The following is a 21,407-nucleotide window of genomic DNA, read 5'->3' as shown; positions in this document are numbered from 1 at the left end:
GTCTTTCTTACAAACCCCCATGGTTCCACACGTTACTCAATTACAGGTTTATTTAAATCAGATCAGAGCCTTCAGATGCAGTTGAAAAAAGGTCAAGTGGTTCATTTTCTGGCATGCTCCACATCGCACAACAACTTAAATCAATCATTAATAATGAAAAATGAAACTGAAATTATTTTAATATATATCAATTGGCACATTAACAGAAGTACACTACTGACTGTTTTCCCCCTAAATAAAATCATATGAATTTAACTAGATTTCACTCTATTTTTAATCTGTTTTTCTAGACCACACCTGCAGTCACCCTACATCCCACATTCTGAGAACCACTGGATTAAACAGAAGTGAATTTTGAATCTCATGTGATGCCAAAAGCCATCTTCAGACTGTGCTTTTTTCTGTAGTTGGTCTTATGCAGTGCACAGACCTCAAATAGATTTTGGGTCTTTCAAAATCATCATTGCACATACACAATGTGGACAACAAGATTGGACATCTTAATCTTGAAATCTGGTGTTTTCAGCCCTACTGCAACAAGTGTATAAAAGCAAGGTAGTCATGCAGTCTGCCTTTTCAACCATTTGTCAAAAAAAATAGCTTGTTTGGAAGAGCTCACTGAACTTGAGCATGGTAATGCAACTGGACGCCCCTGTAGCAACAAGTTAGTTTGTACATTTTCTTGCAGCTGAGACATTCCACAATTAAATGTAAGTTCTATCATTGCAATGTGGAAGTGTTTAGGAACCACAGGAACTCGGCCACAAAGTGGCAGACAATGTAAAGCTACAGAGCGGTGTCACTGAGTGCTGAGGAGCAGAATGTGGAAAATTCACCAACTGTCTGCTGACTCAATAACTGCAAACCTCCTCCGGCATTAACATCAGCACAAAAACGTTGCACTGGGAGCTTCATGCCATGGGCTTCCATGGCTGAGGTAGGAAGGTACCCCCCCCCCCCAAAAAAAAAAAAAAAAAAAAAAAAAAAAAAAAAAGGAAGGTACCCCAGCACTTTTGCCCAAATGATGGCGTCATGGTAGAAGGTAGGGCTGTGCGATATGACCAGAATCTCATATCCCGATAAAAGAATTCTATCGTCCGAATAACGATATAAAAATCACAAAAATGTAACATTTTCTGTAAATTCTGTGAATCTCGGGCAGTTCGACTTGCGGGAAGCGTTTCCAGCTGCGCGTCATGTCGGAGTGTTTTAACTCCGAGTGAAACTATACATTTTTAGACATAAGTTGTAAAGGCGGCCGTTTTCTTTGTGAGTATTTATTACACGGCGTGCTGCGGGGAAAAGCCTGTTCTAACGTTTGAGTCTAAGGTTTATTTTTTAGCACCTGGCGGCTCTTTTTTAAAAAATTCTCATCCGTAAATAATCTGCTCTTTCGCGTGATTCCATTTATTTTGGAAAGTCTCAACAGGATCTTAGGACTTTATTGTGAAAGGTTTATGCGGAACATAAATAAGCGGACACGCAATGCTGTTACCGCCGTTGTTGCTAACCACAACGCATAAAAACAGGCACTTGTCCGTCTGTAGTGTGGTTATATAAAATATAAGAGAAAGAGAGAACTTTAAGAAATTAATATAGCCACTACAGTGACCATCAAAACCATGAAAAAATATTGCCGTAAACAGTTTATTTTGCGACACCACAAAACAAACCATAGCGTAAAATGAAACAATAGACGTTTTTATATCGTCATCGATATATATCATTATATCGAACAGCCCTAGTAGAAGGTGTATTGGAAGGTTTTTGGAATTTAGCCATATTATTATGCAATATTCATTTCAACTACCCTGTCATTTGTTTCATTCTATAATGTGTTATTACAGGGTCAATTCTGATAAAAGCACAGCTCAGTTTATTCTTTTTTCATGTTACTAATTTATCTGCAATCAAAAAAAAGATAAGAAACCACATTTGGAACAAGAGAAAGAGCTCATCTCTTTTTCCCTCCCGTTTCATATCTTGAAACCTGACATTAAGACTAAAGACGTATCTATTGCATATCGTTCATGCATGAAAGCACACCGTTGTCTTCCTTGTAACTCAGATTATTTTGTCCAGCCGCATACGGTGGAGAACAGAGGCACACACTTTCATTTCTTACACAACACCTTCTACTTAGATTTCATACTCAGCTTTTTAATCACGACACACAAATCCACATGAAACAAAAGTGTTATGAACGTGTGCGGATGAAAGGCACGTGAACGCACACAAACTTTCCCTTTCAGCTTGTTCCATAGCGGCGCTGTCATTATGCCATTTTGGTTTCAGAACAAAGACGAGAGGTTTTCTCTATGACTATCATTGTGCTCTTGATGACATATAGCGCGTGTGTGGCCTGCAATCTGCCAAGCATCAAGACCAGTCCATAAATCATGAGGGGAGAGGACTTTGGCAGAAGGCAAAGCCCCATATAGGATAATTTAAGTTCACACTATATGAATCTGAAACCTTTTGAAGGTATACCATGATTTCCGTCATACTGAGGGTTTGTGATTACAGGAGATATAGCTCAGGGATGAGTGAACCAGTTAGCAGTGCAGGTGGCCACGTTGGAAGTGAAGAGACAGACTTCTTTTGTGCGATATGCCAAATTATGGATTAAAAAAACAAAAAATCTCACGAAAGCTGAATATCCAACTTCCACATTTTTGGCAAAGATGGCAGAATATTCTGGCTCAAGAAGACCTCCTGTTTATGTGATACTTTTCACTGAAATACATTATGTTGCCTTCTGCTGCCGCTGCCAACTCGAGCCAAAGGGGACTTCTAGTGTGTTCCCATACAAAGATTAGCACTAGTTTCTTCCTCCTATTAACAAAACAAACTTTCTGACTGCAGCTTTAAGATTAGTTACACACGACACAGATGTCTCCGTCTGAGGTTTTCTTTCTGATCGACGGGAGCAGCTGCTGCGAGGATCTCGGGTTTAATGCATTCCATCAGACGCAACCCCGAGCCCATACTGAGGGCTGCACAGCTGAGGGCTCAGAGGGGACCCTGTTGGGGTGGTGTTGGCGTGGGGGGTGGATGTCAGACATCCCTGCTAGACCCCCTCATATCTCCTTAAGCAGTCAATAACCATTCAAATTAGCGACGAGAGATTCAGGCAGCATGCGCCGTTTGCTTCAGGCAAGCTGTGAAGTGATTAATTAATCAGCGTTAGTTGATCTAATACTCCCAATGAGACCATCTGAATTCAAATGGGACTCCCCTGCAGTCTGTATGGTGAGTGAGGAATGTGGTTTATAATTTCAGGATGACTGGGCGTCTTACTGATTTTAGCAGACAACATCACATAACCCTAGCTTCTCTCCATTGGCTTCCTGTTTGTTTTACAATTGATTTTTATGACTTTTTTATTTTAAAAAAAAAAATTAAAGTATGTCTGGGCCTGGTGCCCAGCTATGGAGCAGAAATTATGACCTTGTGGCTTTGGAATTACCTGCCTGAAGAGAAATGTTTTACAGATTCAGAGATTCTTTTAAATCCCCGGTTCTGGCAGAATCGTTTAGACTTTTTTTCATTGTTTTCATCCATTTATTTATTTTTTTGATGGCATTTTGGAGCCTCCTAGGAGAGCCATTTCAGGCATGTCCTGCCAGGAGGAGGCCCCCAGGAAGACCCAGGACTCGCTGGGGAGATTATATCTGTCGGCTGGCTTGGGAACGATTTGGTATCAACCCACTGAGATTGGTGCCCCAAAGACCCTAGCCCAGATAAGCGGTAGAGGGAGCGAGGAAAGATGGATGGATGGCATTTTGCATTTGTCCTTATTATTTTACATGAAGATTTCTGGATGTAAACATAGTGGAAGCTTTCTGATTTATATTTCTTGTCTGTGTGCAGTTTGAGTCGTACTGACTAATCACATTTGACCAGGCCTTGGTTGCATGGCAAGTAAAACTGTCCATGTAGAGAGAAAAAGGAGTACAATTTCACGCAATGATGTTTTACCCACGTAAAAATTATTTTCACTAGTAAACAAAGACCAAGATGTGAAACTGGAAATCTTGGCCTTTGGAATATTAGATAATTTACATTATCTGATATTCCGAATTTCCTGGCCACACTGAAAGCTCCAAAATATTGGCCGTTGCCTCAGACGTTTTCCTGTTGTGTGTCAAAAACACTCTGCAACCTCTGTTTTTATAGGTGTGAATATAAAGCTAATTATCATTACATATGAATCCTATCACCAACCATCTCAAACAACTTCTACAATTACTCATTTTGTGCATGCAGTCCTAATTATGGTTCCTTGTTAGCATGTTTTGAATGAACACAGTGATGTAAAATCCAGAAAGTGTAAACTAAAACTGATTAGTTGGAAATTTAAAGTCTGAACCTCATCCAGAGAAAAGGATGAAAAAGGAAACAGCAAATGAGCGTGCTGTTAAGTGTGAAATATTCATGAACGTCAGACAGAAACATCTCATTCCCGAGTTCTGTTCTTTAGTGTGAACACGTGTCACTCTCACCCCTGAGAATCCAGTGTTTTGTTTGCATCCAGCAGCAACTTTGCAAGCATTGTGAAGATGCTCATCCTCATCTCTGGGTCTCTGTTTGGTTGGAGGCAGTTATGGAGAAGAGGCATTAACTGGCTCAAAAACTCGCCGATCACTGGACCTTTAAAAACACAGACAAAGTTGCATTACTACAAATAACATTTCTTTTTCTGGTCTAATACACTTTTGCACAAAAAGGAGTTGCATGAAACTGTAGATGCTGATTTTGTGTGGCCTGTATTTTAATCACTAGGCCACCATATGCCATAGGCTCCATTTATTTATGCAAGGACAAGGACAAAGCTATTCCAGGTCTACCTGCTACCTTTGTAATGCAGATGTTTGCAAAAGAACTGGGTGAATTTGTGACAGTGGGGACAGTAAGTATTAAAAAAAGGCTCATTGGTGTACCTCAATATGACCTCAAAACACCTCAAAGCCTTCGCCAAAGGCATACTGAATGTTTTTTTTAATCCAGTGATGGCAAAAACATGACTGTACCCATCTGAACTTCAGTATCTCACTTTAATATATAAACTTTGATACACCACCACCTGACACCATGTGAATATGTAAGGGGAAACTCTGTGGATAGACATGCACAGTGGCACTGCACCCTTAAAATGAAAAGGTTTGTATACGGTATAAAGCTAAAAAACAAATTAAAGTAGTGTAATGCGGCTTCAAAACACAATAAAAGTTCATTTCTATGCCATTTAAAATTCAAGCACTGATTTGGAGGGACAGAATATTCAAACTTGATTTTCACATTTTAAAAAAAACTTAGACTGCCTTTATAAAATGTGTGCAACAGTGGAGAGTGGACAAAAAGGTGGGGACAGAGAGTTAGGGGAAGACACGCATCAAAGGTCACCAGATCGAACTCAAACCCCACCTGCTGCCTTGCAACCTATGCTCACCTGCCCACCCTGTGAGCTAAACTGGCGCCCTAGAAACAGATTTCTGATGAACACGAAAAAGCTGCTTTGCGCTGCCATATTTAATCAAATCTCCTGTGTTCTCATACCTTTCCTCAGACCAGCTGACTGTGCGTTCTGCATTTGGAAAGAAAAAAAAAAATAACGCACAGATGCACAATGGAAATTTCAGTGTCCAGAAAGACTGTTGTTCAGCCTAATTCTTGCATTACCAATATAACCATTATCACTACTTCAGCAGTGCTTAAACCTGGATTCTTCATCCAAAGGACTGAAGTTCATTCAGTCTTTCAGTCTTATTTTTACCCAACTACTAAATGCTAAATCCCTCCATAAAAAGCAACAGTGCTGGTTTTACAGAGAAATAATATATTTGCGTTTGTGAATTTTCTCAACAGGACTTTGTCAGGACAAAAAAGAAAAAAAAAGCCCCTGTTTTTTGCTTTGTTCTTACCTTTTTAAAAGGCACTGACCATATTGTTGAGTTATTAAAAACCGTGGACTGGTGAGGCATTAACACTGAGTCAGAGGAAATGAGATGTAAGAAGATCTTTGTGCGCCACTGTTTTTATACAAATGTCTTTTACAGGAAAATGAGAAACTCACCGGGCAAATATCCCCAGTTACATTCATGCCTACGCACGCTTATCCACTTACAGTCTTGCAGCATGTTTACACAGCTATATATAGTGATCTCTCTATGTGTAATGAGCGATAAGTGTCCAAGCCCTGTTTGGACAGACAAACAGAGTTCATGACCTGTTTATACAGACACGAGTGGAGACGGAGGAAATCCTGACATGGCCCGGGGATGCTAGCCAGCGAAATAAAAAGATATGGGAAAACAGGCAGGCCTTTTCCATCCAAAGGGAATTTGTGAATCAATCAAGAATGTGTTATTTAAGCAGAGGGAGCTCAAAATGACTACTGATGTGGCAAGGCAGAAACAGAATATTTTGATTATAAACAATTAAAAAACAGTCAGCATCTATTTTATCCTTTAACAAGAGAGAATGGGAGTGAGAGAGATTGTGAGTAATTGTGCCATACTACATACAAGCAGACATTCTGACACCAGCTGGAGAACAAAAGACTGAGGAGGATATGAGCAGGCAATAATTATTCCTGTCTCTTACAAACACAGATGGAGTGTTTGAAGAGCTGATGAGCAAGCAAAATGACCAATTCTCAGTTGTCATATCAACTACCGTCAATTGTCCAAAAGGGACCCAATTTTCCTGAATCACGTGGACATCAAACACAGTGATAAAACGATAACACGACTGTCTGTTTTGCTGCCCGTAGCAAAGTCCTTGGGATGTGTTAATAGAACATCTGCAAGAATGAAGCGAAGCTTAACCCTGGAAAACATTTTGTGCAGTTCTGCTTTTTATTTCATGCTATTTTGGCTGTGCTGAATTAACATAGCTCATATTTGCAAGACAATATATTTTATTTATTTCTTTTATTTTAGAATTGTTGTCTCAGTTCCTTAAATTAGCTTAAAATGGCTAAGCAACGCAAAAACCTCCACATTTCATCCTCAGCCCCCCCCCCCCCCAAAATGCCCCACTGAAAATACAATTTTTGATCCCGCATTTATCTTGACATCAACTAACAAATTTCTTTATGTTAGGATTTTATTTTGGACCGCTCTTAAATTTTTATATTTGCCCACCAGGTGGCGCTACTTTTTACAATTCAAAGCATGCAGTAAAATTTCAGAGTTTTTTTTCTGTTTCCCTCAAGGATGCCTTGCTACTGAAATCATAAGTGTGTCCAGGTATTGATGTTAAATTATGGTTTGTTTGTGTGTGTGTGTGTGTGTGTGTGTGTGTGTGTGTGTGTGTGTGTGTGTGTGTGTGTGTGTGTGTGTGTGTGTGTGTACCAAGTTTACACATCTTTGTGGGGACCAAAAATTGGAATTTTACTATACTTGTAGGGACCAACAGCCCTTATGGGGACAATCCCCACGAGTTTGAAGGCATTTTTGAGAATCAAAATGTGGTTTAAGTGTCAGGGTTAGAGTTTGGCTAAGGGTTAGGCATTCATTTTTTATAGTTAGGAGTAGGGTAAGCATTATGTCAATTAGATATCCCCAGTAAATGATAAGTAACTTTACAGAGCTTCAAAGATGTCTCAGCAGCAAGAACAAAAAAAAAAGAAAAAAAATAATTGACTTTTTTGAAAATTTGGTTCTTGCTCAGGCAGTTTATGCAGCTGCAGCCATGGTTAGAAGTATGAACAGTACCTCATCCTCCTCTGAGCACTCTGAGGCTGACGTGGAGGCCTCAGAGGTAGAAACAGACGCAGTGACAGGTTGGACCTCTCCATCTCCATATTTTGGTTATCCCCATATTTTGTCTCCCACAAAGACTGCAATGCCCTGCTACATCCCAGGAGCCAGAGGTTTGACCCCAGGACCGACACACCCTGCCACCAGCTATGCACTGGTGCTGACGGATGAAATCCTGCAGCAAATTGTGGTTATGAGAACCTGAAAGGAAGAACTGCTTATATAGAGATGCTCATGTTGGATGGTGTTTATAGGTCAAAAAAAAAAAATCAGTTCCAATCTGCAGGGTGCTGCTGCAAGCCCCTTTCATCAGCAAATGTAAGGGCAGTGTGACCTTTGCACAGACAGAAAGAGAAGAGCTGGCAGCACCACGTGGAACGCATATAATACTTTTACAGACATTTGTTTGTGGAAAGGTGGTATTATTTTCGTTAGGATGAGTTAAAAAAAACAAAAACAAAACAAATCTGACTCTGTATTAAAAATAAAAATGGATGAAAATAAATAAATATAATGACAATATAATCCTTGAAATGTAGTTTATTTTATTAGTTTGTTTGTTTTTTTCAATTAAAAAAAAAGAGTGGAGCTGTGCAAATGATTAATCATCTTTTATACATTTCAGGCTGAAGTAGTTTTAGAAGACTGAGTCATTTAAAGTACAAATTATAATATATAATTTATATAATTTATATATAATATTTCTACAGCAGTTTTTGGGAAAGTGGCATTTTGTCGCTTTAGGGTAAAAAGAGTCCGTTTTTTTAAGGCTCATCTAAAGATTAAAGCATTATTCAATATGAAAACAAAACACACCTTTACACAGACACGCACATGGACACACAAACACTGAGCTTCAAAGTGTCCTTGATCCAGGAGAAGGTCAAGAACAGGCAGCTTTGCTGCTGTTTGATGTAGTGACCTGCACAGGGATCACTGGACTTAGAGTGGACTGGTCAGTAAGTGTGTGAGAGTCTGTGAAAGAGTAAAAGAGAGAGAGCACGTGTGTGAGTGTGTGTGTGAGAGAGAGGGGGGGGGAGAGGATTATGAGGGGGGGGACCCAGCTGCCCAGTCAATTAGAAAGGGAGTAGTGAGATGGAGAAAGAGATGGAGATAAAAGCGTGGTGCAGGGAGGTGGTGATGATAGAGGGTTTTATAGGATAAAGGGGCGCAAAGAGAAGTCTCAGAACCAAACCGAGGGTCACAGCTTTTAACCCTCTGTGTCATCCACATACACACACTCTAACTGCTTTACAAACAGAAGGGAAGACAGAGATGTACAAAAGTCAGGAAGCCAAATTCTCTCCTGTGTGGACAGTCACTCACAGGGATTGATCTTAGACAGTGACAAAGTATGCGCTGCCTTGGGAACTGTCAGGTATTAACTAGCATAATTTTTTTATCCTTAACATTCGACTATCGACATGGATTGTGCCGACAGCACTGACATCAGCTCTGACTGCTGAGATTAGGACCTCTCCAGCTTCTCTCAGGAGGAGTTGGGACCAGCAAGAACCAATGAGAGGTGGTAGGACGTGTTTTCATGATTCCTCCTGCTTCTGTGCATGCAGGACAAAGACAACAATACAAATCAAACTCCCCAAAAACCCAAAGCTATCCCAACTATTTGTGCAGTAAAGCGTATGTGCTGCCTTCAATATGGACTACATGTGAGGGACAAATAACTTTATTCTTAAAATATGATGTAGTATATCATGTCCGAACAAGCTGAAAAATTACTACCACATGAGGTGGACGTGAACCTGCTCAAACTGATGGATGTAGTGATTTTCTTCATGTGGCAATTCGAAGTACCCATGTCTTAAAAACCTTACTGCATATTTTTTTCCTCCACTTTTACCACTGTAGAGTCTATACATGCAAAGACTTCAGCACCTGCAGTATAAAGTGGCTACATCTTGCACACATACAAGCTTCAGCTCTCACCTGATTGTATGACTACGATATGCAGCTGAAGTCTCTCTGGGGAGTAACTGGACCAGGTGTTGACAGAGGCAGACAGCCAGTCCAGCAGCTGGCCCATATGTTGTCTATAGAGCTCCATCACCGAGTCCAAGCCCTGCACCTTACACAAGAACTGCACACTCTCCAACGCCTGAAGAAGAGAGGGGGTAGGTGGAGCAAAATTAAGTCAACATAAGTTTAGACTGCAAGGTTTACTTGAAATCATGAAGTGTCTATAAAAAAATCAAAAATCAAACAACAAACAAACAAAAAAAGCAGAACTGAGCGGGAGTAAGGCTTAGCAAAGATGAGAGAAAAGTGATAAGAGAATTATTTCAGCTGAACAGCTACTGGTTTCCAATAATTTCAGGAATTCGGATGAGACACAAAAGCATCGTGTGAAGCCATGGGAAGAATAACAGAGCAGACATGACAGGGTCTCACACAGACAACCACTCAGAAACTAAAACATAGATACACAGGATGTCACAAAGGCACAGGAACCGCCAGTACATGCACACACACATCAATAAAGCTGAGCTCAGAGGAAAGGGAAAGAATGAAAGAAAAAAGGGATAGTAAATACTTAGCTGAGTTCTTATGGCAGGGAAACAGACCTATGGGGCACTTAATAATTCCCGTTGTAGTCCCTTAGGGATGGACGGGGACAGATACATTGTTTGAGTCACAAATCGGCTCTTTCAGAAGAGAGCCAGACAACCCTGAGCTGTCCGCTGATGGGAAAGACATGCCCCTTTTCTGGGAAAACAAGTTCTTCTTTTCCTCTGGGTCCGGGAATGCCCAAGGCCATTCTCACCATTCCTCTCTTTCTTAATCCATTCCTTCCCATCTCTTCTCTACTCACTGCTCCCTGTGTGAACATACACACTGATGCAGACAGACATAAACACACTGTCACACTGGTGGCCCATGTGGTGTCTGGTGAGCATCTGTGCCAGTTCCTTCCCGCTCCTCTCCCTATCATTACCCTACGATTGGCGACAAGAAGTTAGATGACATGTTGACCTCAGATGCCACTGGCTTCACTTGTCACTGGTCCTGTTTGTGCTTGGCATGTGGAGCCTGACCACAAGATGAGAGGTAATTTATTACCAGGATATGAGATGGCTTTTTTTCACCTGAGAAGGCTTTATGGAACTAAACGGGGCTTCACTTCTGACACAAACCTGTGTCACAAGTGCAACACAACTCATCCCTCTCCACCCCTATTTCTGTCCGTTTCTTTCATTCTCCACCTTTCCCCCGCCTCCTTTCCACAAAGACTGGATTTAAAGTTCCACTCCAAAGGTGCAATTTCAGCTCCCGTGGCTAAGTGGGTAATTATACAGTTTGAGCCCATGTAAATGCTTACATTCCTCGAATAGCTCTCGTGTCATAAAACCTGCTTACCTTTCTAGTAAAAAAAATTAAAAGGGGAAAAACAACAAGTGAAGGGGAAAATTGTGTAATTTCAGAGCAAAATATAGACGAGAGCTGCAGGAAGGATGGATCTGGATCTGTGACTTCATGATGTGGATGTTTTCTCACCTTTTCGCTCAGCTGTGGCTCAGTGGAGAAGCTCTGGACAGCGATGAGCACTTGGAGCAGCTGCAGGCTCCCTGAGCTGCAGTCTGACTCACACTGATGCAGCAGCACATCCACACACGCCAGCAACTGCTCCAAGTACATAACCTGTGAGGCGTGGTAGGAATGCATTATTATTAAGACTGTCTTTTCTTTGTGAATTCTAAGAAGCAATCCCGCTTTTTTAACCTGGTGACATCATTCTGGAACAACTAAATGGCCGCTTGTCTCATGTTTCCTACCAGTAATAACAGATGAACAAGATACACAGTAACACAGAGTGAGAACGTTTTTCCCCTCATCTGAAAACACACAAGTGTGTGTGCGATTGCTGACACTTGTCAGGCAGTGTTGTGGTGAGCTCATGTTTAGACAAAGACCTGCAGGTCAGACTAATTTCCATGCCATCACTGGGACCGTGGCCCTTTTTTCCCCTTGTTTTCACACAGCCTGTCATTAGGGTGTCAAGGGGGTAGAGTTAGAAGGAGAGTGAGGGGTGGAAGGTGTAAGTGTGATTGAGAGTGTGTGATTTTGTATGAGTTGTTAAGAGGAAGAATGCCCTCCAGGTGTTTGCTTTGGTCTGCAGGAAGACCGGTTGGGTTTTGAAATGGTTTTGGTGGTAGTTGGCTGACTAGCACTAGGTGGTGCACTCTCTTTTCCCAAATTTGAATCTTGGGATTAATTTCCAAGCAATCAGGGGTTACAGCAAAGTCATATAGCAATGCAAAAATAGACTAGAACAAACACTTAAACACAACTTGCCTGCTGCACCATACACCGGTCTTTGAATGCATTTCTCATGTCATTGACCAGGGTGGGGGATCCCTTCTTATGACTGAGCTTTTCACTGGGACATACACCCAGCAGGGGCACCAGGGAAGCAGTACTGGAAATAATGCGGCACACACATTCAGATGCTGCATATTAAACATTCGCAGAAAACAACGATTAGGGCTGGCCGAGAGTGAGGGAGCGGAAAAAGTGGTGCGGTGTAATGACTAGGTGGACACCTGGAGCAGGTCAAGATACACCTGGTTTTATTGGTCTGGGCACGTTCCAGGGGCCCTCATCACCTCGCGTGCATCTGTCCACCGCTGGATGCATCACTTACGATACTCCTCTTTAAGAAGCTATACTAGGACCTGGAATTTCTATCCAATGGGGAACCCCACCCCACTCCACCAACAGCTACCGACATTGCTATAGAAACAGAAAAACAAACACTGGGAGTAGATGCAATATCGACCCTTTGCAGTGAGCTGAAAGTTGCTCTTATGCCTTTTTTGCACTCTTTGTCTGCCCTTCAGTTGAGCAGTGAGCGGTACCCAGCTGTCGCTGATGGCAAGGTGCATGCACACAGGAGACTCGCTAATGTATGAAAGTACGCTTGCTTGTTCAGCAGAATAGTTGATGTTGCGACATTGTGAAGCTTCTCCGTGTGCAGACAAGATGAAAAGACCTTTCTTCTAAATCCTGGCTGTGAAACTCACAGAGCTCTTCCAGCTCTAACTATCTTTACCAATCCACACCAGCCCTGCAGACGTGCTGATGTCTCTATCACCATGGCAGCCTAAAACACAGGGACACCACAGCTGTGAAAGGTGTGTATGATATGATCCACTGCGGCCATGTGGGAGTCATAAGAAAACATAAATTTCACATCTGAACACGGTGGCTTCTTTAACCACCCTCTTTCATGTCCGCTCAAGCTCCTGAAATCATCTTCAATTTATAACCAAAAGTTTTTTGTTTTTCCACGAAGCATCTGTCATTTATTTTTGTGAGTCGTCCCACCCCCCCCTTTCTCAAAATAAAGAAAAGAAAACACAGCTGAAAGAGCCTGTGAGGTTATGTCGTGCAGAAGCATCATATATCAGCTCCTTACAGGGCCTTCAAGTCTGCCTACGCTCACTTTGAAGTTTATTTATATTTAATTTCTTAACAGGCTTCATTGTGTTCAAGTCAGACTTCACCTTCTCCTTTTTCTCTGCCTCTTGTTCAGGTGCCACATAACTCTCTGAAGACTGCACTTATATTTTAAAGTCCTTTAAATGTCTATATTTATAAAAAAATTAAGAATAAAATAAGGTTCTGAGTATGCCTTACTTTCTATGCTGCCATTGTGCCTGCAGCTGAACAAACTTTTATCCAATAATAATCAAAAGCAGGTCAATCTAAAAGGTATTTGGCATTTTAGCGCAGAGAGATCACCGGCATCCTGAACGCAGGTGGTCCTGTCTCCGTTGGTGTTATTTACAGCTACACGGAGATCTGGCCCGTCTCCATGCTATGAACTCTGCCTGTTGTCAAAGAATGTTGCAGGTGCTTTGTCTCTGCCACCTCCCCTGAGCAGTGCTCTGTGCTTTGCCCTCAGAAACAGTGGAGGAGACTGACAGAGTAAGATAGATGGAGAGACAGACAGAGAGGAAGCAGAGGTCTCCCTGCATCTGTGCGACAGCATGTGACTGTCCCATCCGGTTAATTCTTTTTCTGGTTGACCCCACCAGACAGCAACGAGGGAGGACAGAAGGAGGTCAGTTTCCGTATTCATTTATCACCAGCCTTGACCAGTCAGGCTTTGAAATTTCAGGGATTCCTTGAATGGCATGGCTGAACTGCAGTCTGGCGCTAGGAGCTCGCCTGGCTATTAAAAAAACAAAAACAAAAAACCAAAGCCTTTGCGTTGCCTTGCCTGCTCAGAGGGGTCACAGCAGTCATCCTGGGGTCACATGAATTAGTGATTTTTTGTTATTATTATCTCAAGGAGGAAATTCTTGCAGGGCACTATGAGAAGGGATGGGGTCATGTAGGTCCATATAGGTAGGCCCGTCGTGCGGTTATCTGGCAGACAACTGTTATTGTGAAAGGGAAACATATTTGGCGCTAGAGGAAAAGAGGCATGGAAATGTCTGCTCCGCACACGATAGGAATTTTCCTCTTATTTACAAAGAAAGCCCAAATGTATTTCAGTCACAGTTCATAGCTGCGATTGAGCAGAGGCGGTGCCATCAAAGTGCAATGCTAGATTTGAAAAACACCATGTGGCCCTGAGTGTCACCTTAACAGACTTGGCATTTTGGAGAATTCCTCCACAGTGAACCTCCTGAACTCACCCCATACAGTAGAGCTATTGAAAAGCCTTGAAGACTTTCACCTTATCATCAAACTTATTTCCATAACGGACAAATTACACCAGAAATATATACAGTAGACGATTGCTGCAAAGTCACTGCCAATAATAAGAGCGCTAAGGTACACAGAGAAAGCAGAAAATGACCCTTTATGACACTGCCAAGATCATCTAACATGACTTTAAGAGAAACAGCTGGTGCACACAGACTAGCTGGGATGGGGAAAATCAAAACATGGCTTCCTGTGAGGGAAGGTAAGCTGTCATCAAAACAAGTGTGATTTTAATGTTTTAACTTTTTCAACGTGTCCCTCCCTTACCAGTAAACTTCATACTGGAAATCAGCTAAAAAACAGTAAGAGAATGTGTTTGTAGTGGGCGAGCAGGAGGTACATGGCATTACTGGAAGAACACTCATACTCAGGTAAATAAGTTCAAAACAGGCCAACCACAACGAAACCCGAGCTTCCCTCTGCTGACCTGTTGATATCCCTGGCACACATCGGGCTGGGCCAGAGCGTTGGCGACCTGCTGGATGTGTGGTTTAAAGAGGGGCCTGGAGCATCCTCCGAGCACGGCAGCCAGGACCATGAGGGGGGCCCAAGGGTGGGAGGAAGAGTGTGGGCTGGCCACGTGATCCAGCAGCAGTTTGAGGAAAACAGGTGGAGGGACAAAGGTCCCTATCAGTTTAGCAGCTGCCAGACACTGAAGGTGGAAACAGAGAGGAAGAGAGTCAAGAGCAGAGACCTGAGGGAGTGTCGAGGATGATGAGTTTTCCACACATCAAAGATCAGCGTAATCCTCATATGCAAACAGGTGCATCCCAAGTCCTTGAGCCCTGATTGGCCCAGTTCAAATATAGAAGCATGTTTAGACTGACATGAAGAATAACTGCTGACTCAGAAGAAACAGTGCTATTTTACAGTATGTGCAGATGTGAAATTTACTGAATTCCACATTTAAAACAATCAAAGAAAAAAATCTTTTAAAAAGTGATGTATAATGTGCTCTACTTCTCTGGTTACTCACATTGTTGACTACGTCCCTCTCACTATCTGTGCAGGCCCGATAGAGGGTCGCCAATAGGGCCGGCAGGTGCTGGATGCAATGGTCCTCGGCGTGGAGCAGCAGCACTGAGAGAAGCTGAGAGGTCTTAACCCGCGTTGGCACCAGCCAATCGGTCACATCGTGTGTGATAGCCGGTACCAGCTTCCCCAGATTTCTCACAACCAGCTCTCTGCAGCCTAACCCTGGACGCTCCACTGCAAGAGAAATTGAAAAATTCACCTAAGCATACTCTGCCACTGTTTGTAATCTGTATTTTCTTTGGAAAAACTCATGTTTTCCGTCTCATTCACTTAGCATTAAGATGGAGAGTTCCAACAGAAAATAGCAGATAATAGAGAGAGATTTGCTTTACAAATTTACTGAACACTCTCCAGGATGCTAGGTTGTGATCAAAAGTATCTCAAATATCACACTAATATAGATATCAAGACCCATAATCGAAAATATTTTCTGTTCAGAGTACATTGCATATGCTTAATTAATTTATGTGTAGTCTACGTGTGAAATCATTTTGTTACGCACATTGTTATGAACTATATGAATCCTTAAAAAGAGCATTTACAGCACAAGAAATGCCACTGATTCACATATTTTCAAAAGTGTGCTGAGTGGGCTCCACATTCTCTAGAAAACCCCCCAAAACCACTTTTTATGACTGAGATTCCGCCAAAAGGGGCTTGTCAGAGCAAGAGTTAACACTTTTCCATATAGCCTTCTACATTTCACTTTTGCTTGTCTTTCTTTTCACTAACCTGCCACCTTATTGCCCTTCTCCTATAGGCACACTAATGAGAGAGGAAGGGAGGACTAAAGGAAGCCAGAGATAAATCAGAGAAACACAACAGGAAAAGACCAAACAAGGCCCTTTCTGGTTGTCTCTCACTGTTTGACAGTGACCTCTTCACACTGGGAGGCCCGGGAGATTTATGATCACAAGACAAAAATGGAAAGAAGGACAGAGAGAAACGTGCTCTTCCTTTCCTGTCGCCAGGCAGAACCAGTATTCATTCATACTGTCCCATGTGGAGCAGTGTACAGGATCTTCTTTTTAAAAATGCAGACTTGTGCAACCGAGCTGTGCACATATTTGTCCTGGCCCTCTAGGCAAACTGCAGGCCAACTATTGTGGCCATGTTTCAGGTTCATATTGCTACCAGGCCCGAGGCAAACACTAATCTTTCCAAGCCAGTACCTGCCTTGACAACAAAGCTGTCATAGACTGCATCATTTCTTCTTACTGTACATTATAACTATGAACAGCTGTAATAAAGAGACAAGATTTAGTGGAGTAGGGTGCAGCTATTACATTTAGCTTTATGCTGACATGCAGCTGCTTTAAGAACTTTGAGTCTAGACAAGAAAGTAAAACTCCATATACAGAAAACTTTCTAATCCCTTGTCTCACCACCTACGCGGAGTCGAGGTTGATGCATTACACCGATGCCACCCACTCCACAGCTTATTCTTGTCTTATTTACTAAGATCCCTTGATCACAAACAACAACAGCTTTTAGAACTACTGAGATGGAGAAAAATGTCAATGTCAAAGTTCACCATTCACTCTAGCTTGAACTCTTTACATTATTTACCAAAATACCCAACTGGATGACCACACTCCTTAAAAATTGTAGCATAGGGAAGAAACAACACCTTCAGACCTTCTGATGGGTAATGTGGAGGTGGAGTGAGAAGGAAGTCCATTTTGTCCTTGATGTCATCTTCATTCTCCTTCTCCCACTGTGCGCCTACCTGCTTCCACAGATCAACGGCTAGAAGTCTGAAAGAGGAAACGGAAAGATGAGAAATGAGAAATAATAGTATGGTCATTGTTGTTTGCACTATATTTCATATACATCTAGGTCCAGTGGATCATATGGCCACAGTCAGACAGTTTATATGTAAATGAAATATGTAAATGAAAGAGTGTAAAAACAGTACTGCATAACCAATTACAGCCATTTTTATACACACTTGAACCTGCATTTGGCAGCTGTACACTAGAACTCTAAATATGAGGAACAAATGATGTTTGTGCAAGTGAAGGGGGTTCTTCATTAGGCTGAAAAACCAAAATAAACATTATCAGCAAGCTGGCAAACACTTCAGAAATGACACTGACATTGTTCAGCTGAAAGGCCATAGAAGTCAACTAAAGCGCACCATGGCAGAATTCTTTCACTGGCTAAGAAAACATCTAACACAAAAACCCTCTTGAGGAGAAAGGTCTATCCTTGTTAAGGTTCCAAGAGCATGAAGCCCACATTAGCCTTTCCAAAAAAAACATCTAAACAGGCCCGCACAGTTCTGAGAAAATAATAATTTGGACACATGAAACCCAGATTAACTTTTACTGGAATGATGGGAAGAGATAAGTATGGAGGAGGAGAGAAACATAATTCAAAGCACACCACATAATCTGTCAAACAAAGTGGAGGTAGCGTTGTGGAATGGGCATGTATGACTACTAGTGTTTAGTAATCATGTGACTGCTGATAGAAGTAGCAGAGTGTATTTTACAGTGTACAGAGCTCTCTGCTCAGAGACTGATCAGACAACGCTTTGCAGTGCGAATGGATGATGAAACAAAGCAAACTGCAAAGCAAACTGCAAAGCAACCTAAGAGTTTCTCACTACAAAGAAATGGGATGTTCTTCAATGACCAAGTCAGGTCACCTGATCTCAACCCAACAGAGCATGCTTTTTCAGTTATTAAATACAGAAACGAATGCAGAGACCCACAAACAAGCAGCAACTGAACATAGCTGTAGTAAAGGTCTGACAATATATCTCAAGGGAAGACACAAAGCATTTGGTGTGTCCATTTGGTGTGTACAGTCAGTGACTCAAGTATTACAAACAAATATAAAATTTGTTAATTTATCAAATTGGAAATAGGAGAATGTGTATAAAAATGACTGTAATTCTTAACCCCCTAAAAAGCCTTGAATTAAAGTTGAAAACATGCACTTCAGCATCATGTTTGAATTAAAAGCCGCTGTGTTTGTGTAAAGAAATTGTGTCATGTAGTTTCTAAACAGGAAATTACACTACAGAATAAAACTGTGGACTTTAACCTTATTTCTGGGATCTCATCATTGATGGTGCTGAGCAGGAGAGGGATGAGTTTGTGAAAATAAGAATATCTGTCTCTGAAGTGCAACAGCCAATCACCGACGACTGCAGTCACAGCTTTTCTCACCTGGATCCAAAGAGAGAATGATAGGGGGGCAAAATTCAGGATCTTCTAAACATAGACAAAATGGTTTTGAGTTTTAGGACAAAAATGTTAATCCATGGTCATGTTATTCCTGGAAGTTTTCCCCCCCAAAAAACTGAACCTGAGGTGAGTCGTCAAACAGTCTCTGCACCAGGTGAGAGAGCACGTCATCCACTTTTTTCCCACTTCCATGCTGAATGACCGCCCCAGTGGCTTCGATGACAGAAACCCGTACCCGAGTGTGCTGATGAGCAATTGTCAACATGAGGGGCTTAATGAGACACTCGGCTTGCATGTGAAAGTGCTCTGAAGAGAGAGAAGGGAAAAGGATTGCAGTCCATTCAATTGTCTAACTGAAAGCTGGATCATGCAGTGATATAATACACAACTTATGATACATTATCAGACCAAGTACAGTGCTGTGAGAAGTATTTGCACTAATCCAGATTTATTTCCTCTTTTTTGGATACTTGTCAAACTTGGATGTTTCAGATCATCAAACAAATTTTAATATCAGACAAAGGTAACCTGAATAAATAGAAAGTGCATTTTAAAATGATAATTTCATTTACTAAGAAAAATAAGTAATTTAGGTAGAAAATTGAGCTTAATCACAGCCAATTAATGATTTAACCAGAAGCAAGCAATTCTTTTTCTCACAGGGCCAGGTAAGTTTAAATTGTTTTCCCCTTAATAAATGAAACCATCATTTACAAACAGCATTGTGCATTTACTCGGGTATTCTTTGTCTAATATTAACATTCATTTGACGATGTGAAACACGTCAGTGTGCCTACGGGATCTGTTCAGGCAAAACAAGCAACTACTGACTGCTCTAGTTGCCCAGCACAAAAACGTCACTCTTGCCATTTAATATAAGTGCGGAGGCACCTGCGCAGTACAGGAAAGAGAGCTGTTGGGCCCCAAACATGTCTGCGTGCTTCGAAACCATGGTAACCAGCTTTCTCCACAGCCACAACAAAACCCATTCACCAACCTGGCACACACTTCGCAAAGTTCACGGTGCACTTGCAGCTTTCACGTTTAACATCGGGGAAAGGGTCTACGATGGTTCTCTGCAGTATGTTGATCACTTCGCTCAGATAGGGTGCTAAATTCTTCCCGCACACTTCCACTATTAGAGTTAGCATTTCCACGGCCGACAGGCGAAGTTCCTCCGCCGGCTCCAGGATCTCCTTCTCCCCAAATCGCTGAGCCAAGCAGGGCATGAGATAAGGCAGCGATTCCTCCGGCTTCGGGACACATCGGATAAACTCTGTCAAAACCGCTATAGTAGTTTCTCTGCATCTTTCCATTGGGTCTGACAGGCATTTAAGGAGAGGCTTGATGAGGGAAGAAAAGACTTCCTGTAAGGCGCTGCTGGACAGTCCTTTATCAACCGTCTCCTTCTTGATCGCCTCCAGAGCTCTTTTTCTTGTCGCCTTGTTGTCTTCGTTCAGACAATTTAAATGTCGGGCGAGTCCTCTCAAAACTTCAGAGGAAGCATGCTCGTCTCCAGTCGCCATCGCCGCCATCTTGGCTGTCGTTATGGCAACCGGCATTCGCACGACAAACAAACGACTGCTTTACGATAGTTTCAGATTCAAAAATATGAAACTTTATTTACATTCGCAAACACAAGACTATCATGGTGGCATCTAGGGCTATTCAGATGTTTTCATATATTATTACAGCAGACAGAAGAGATGTTCCAATACAAACACAAATTAAAGAACAAAAAATAGAAATCAATAAAATAATAATAATAATAATAATAATAAAAAAAAAAACACTAAAACACACACACACACACACACACACACACACACACACACACACACACACACACACACACACAAACACAACCCCCCCCCCCCCCCCCCCCCAATTAAAAGTTCACCAAATTGCCAAAACAGAATGAAAATGACATACACAATGATTTTATTTGAAGTCTCCCAGCTATACAAACTGTATATTCTGTAAATTAGCCAGGTTTGGCTTACAATTAAACTTACAATTGCGGTCAGACACTCATCATGGCCATAAATCTCATGGCTATTTGGAGATTTTAATGACTTCCTTAAACTGTTTGTTTTTCAGTGTTGGAATCCAATACAGTATACATTTATTTAGGATTTTCTCTAATCCATGCAGGTTCAAAAGTATACATACAAGCTCAAATACATACACTTGATAAGTGGTGCTGAAAGTACTGTGTCTTTAATTTGACATGGCCAAAGTCTATTAACTTCTCATCAGTGATCATGATGGACTGCTTATTTCTCTGACCAACACTCAAAACAACGGGAAAATCCACAGAACTCAGTGAAGATCTAAGAAGAATTGTAGATTTGCACAAGTTGGGAAGGTCTCTTGGAGCCAAATCTAAACAACTATGGGCAGAAATCTGTGCCATCAGAAACTGAATTTGAATAAGTTCAATTTGAATTTGAATTGCTCAGATTGAATCTGAATTGTAACTTGAATAAATGCTTTTGAAAACTGAATTTGAATTAGTCTAATTTGAAATTGAATTTATGGTTTGAAAATGATCATCACTAAATTGAAATTGAATTTTATATTTTGAAAATGAATTGATTTGCTTTGAAACTGCATTTTATCCTTTAAAAATTCAGCTCTCGAATAATTTCAGTTTCACTTCTCACCATTCAGTTTC

The 21,407-nt window shown here is 41.5% G+C and overlaps 1 protein-coding gene across 1 annotated transcript in view; it reads right to left on the bottom strand.

Annotated features, from left to right (window-relative positions):
- The window catches only part of dnaaf5 (dynein axonemal assembly factor 5), a 52,935-nt gene extending 32,661 nt beyond the window's left edge, over positions 1–20,274 (bottom strand). The window contains exons 1-9 of the mRNA XM_085403971.1: positions 19,728–20,274; positions 18,852–19,036; positions 18,588–18,712; positions 17,172–17,290; positions 15,475–15,707; positions 14,926–15,150; positions 11,280–11,423; positions 9,714–9,882; positions 4,506–4,653 (exon numbers count right to left, since the gene is read on the bottom strand). Coding sequence (XP_085260097.1) covers positions 4,506–4,653; positions 9,714–9,882; positions 11,280–11,423; positions 14,926–15,150; positions 15,475–15,707; positions 17,172–17,290; positions 18,588–18,712; positions 18,852–19,036; positions 19,728–20,265 — 1,886 coding nt within the window. The 5' untranslated portion in view covers positions 20,266–20,274. The remainder of the gene's footprint in view (positions 1–4,505; positions 4,654–9,713; positions 9,883–11,279; positions 11,424–14,925; positions 15,151–15,474; positions 15,708–17,171; positions 17,291–18,587; positions 18,713–18,851; positions 19,037–19,727) is intronic.
- Between the last annotated feature and the right edge of the window lie 1,133 nt (positions 20,275–21,407).

This window comes from Rhamphochromis longiceps, linkage group LG4 (assembly GCF_057381845.1).
Source record: "Rhamphochromis longiceps isolate RC_006_pf linkage group LG4, R_longiceps_female_GT1.1, whole genome shotgun sequence".
In the NCBI taxonomy this organism is placed as follows: domain Eukaryota; kingdom Metazoa; phylum Chordata; class Actinopteri; order Cichliformes; family Cichlidae; genus Rhamphochromis; species Rhamphochromis longiceps.
This window is presented reverse-complemented; position numbering and strand designations above follow the sequence as displayed.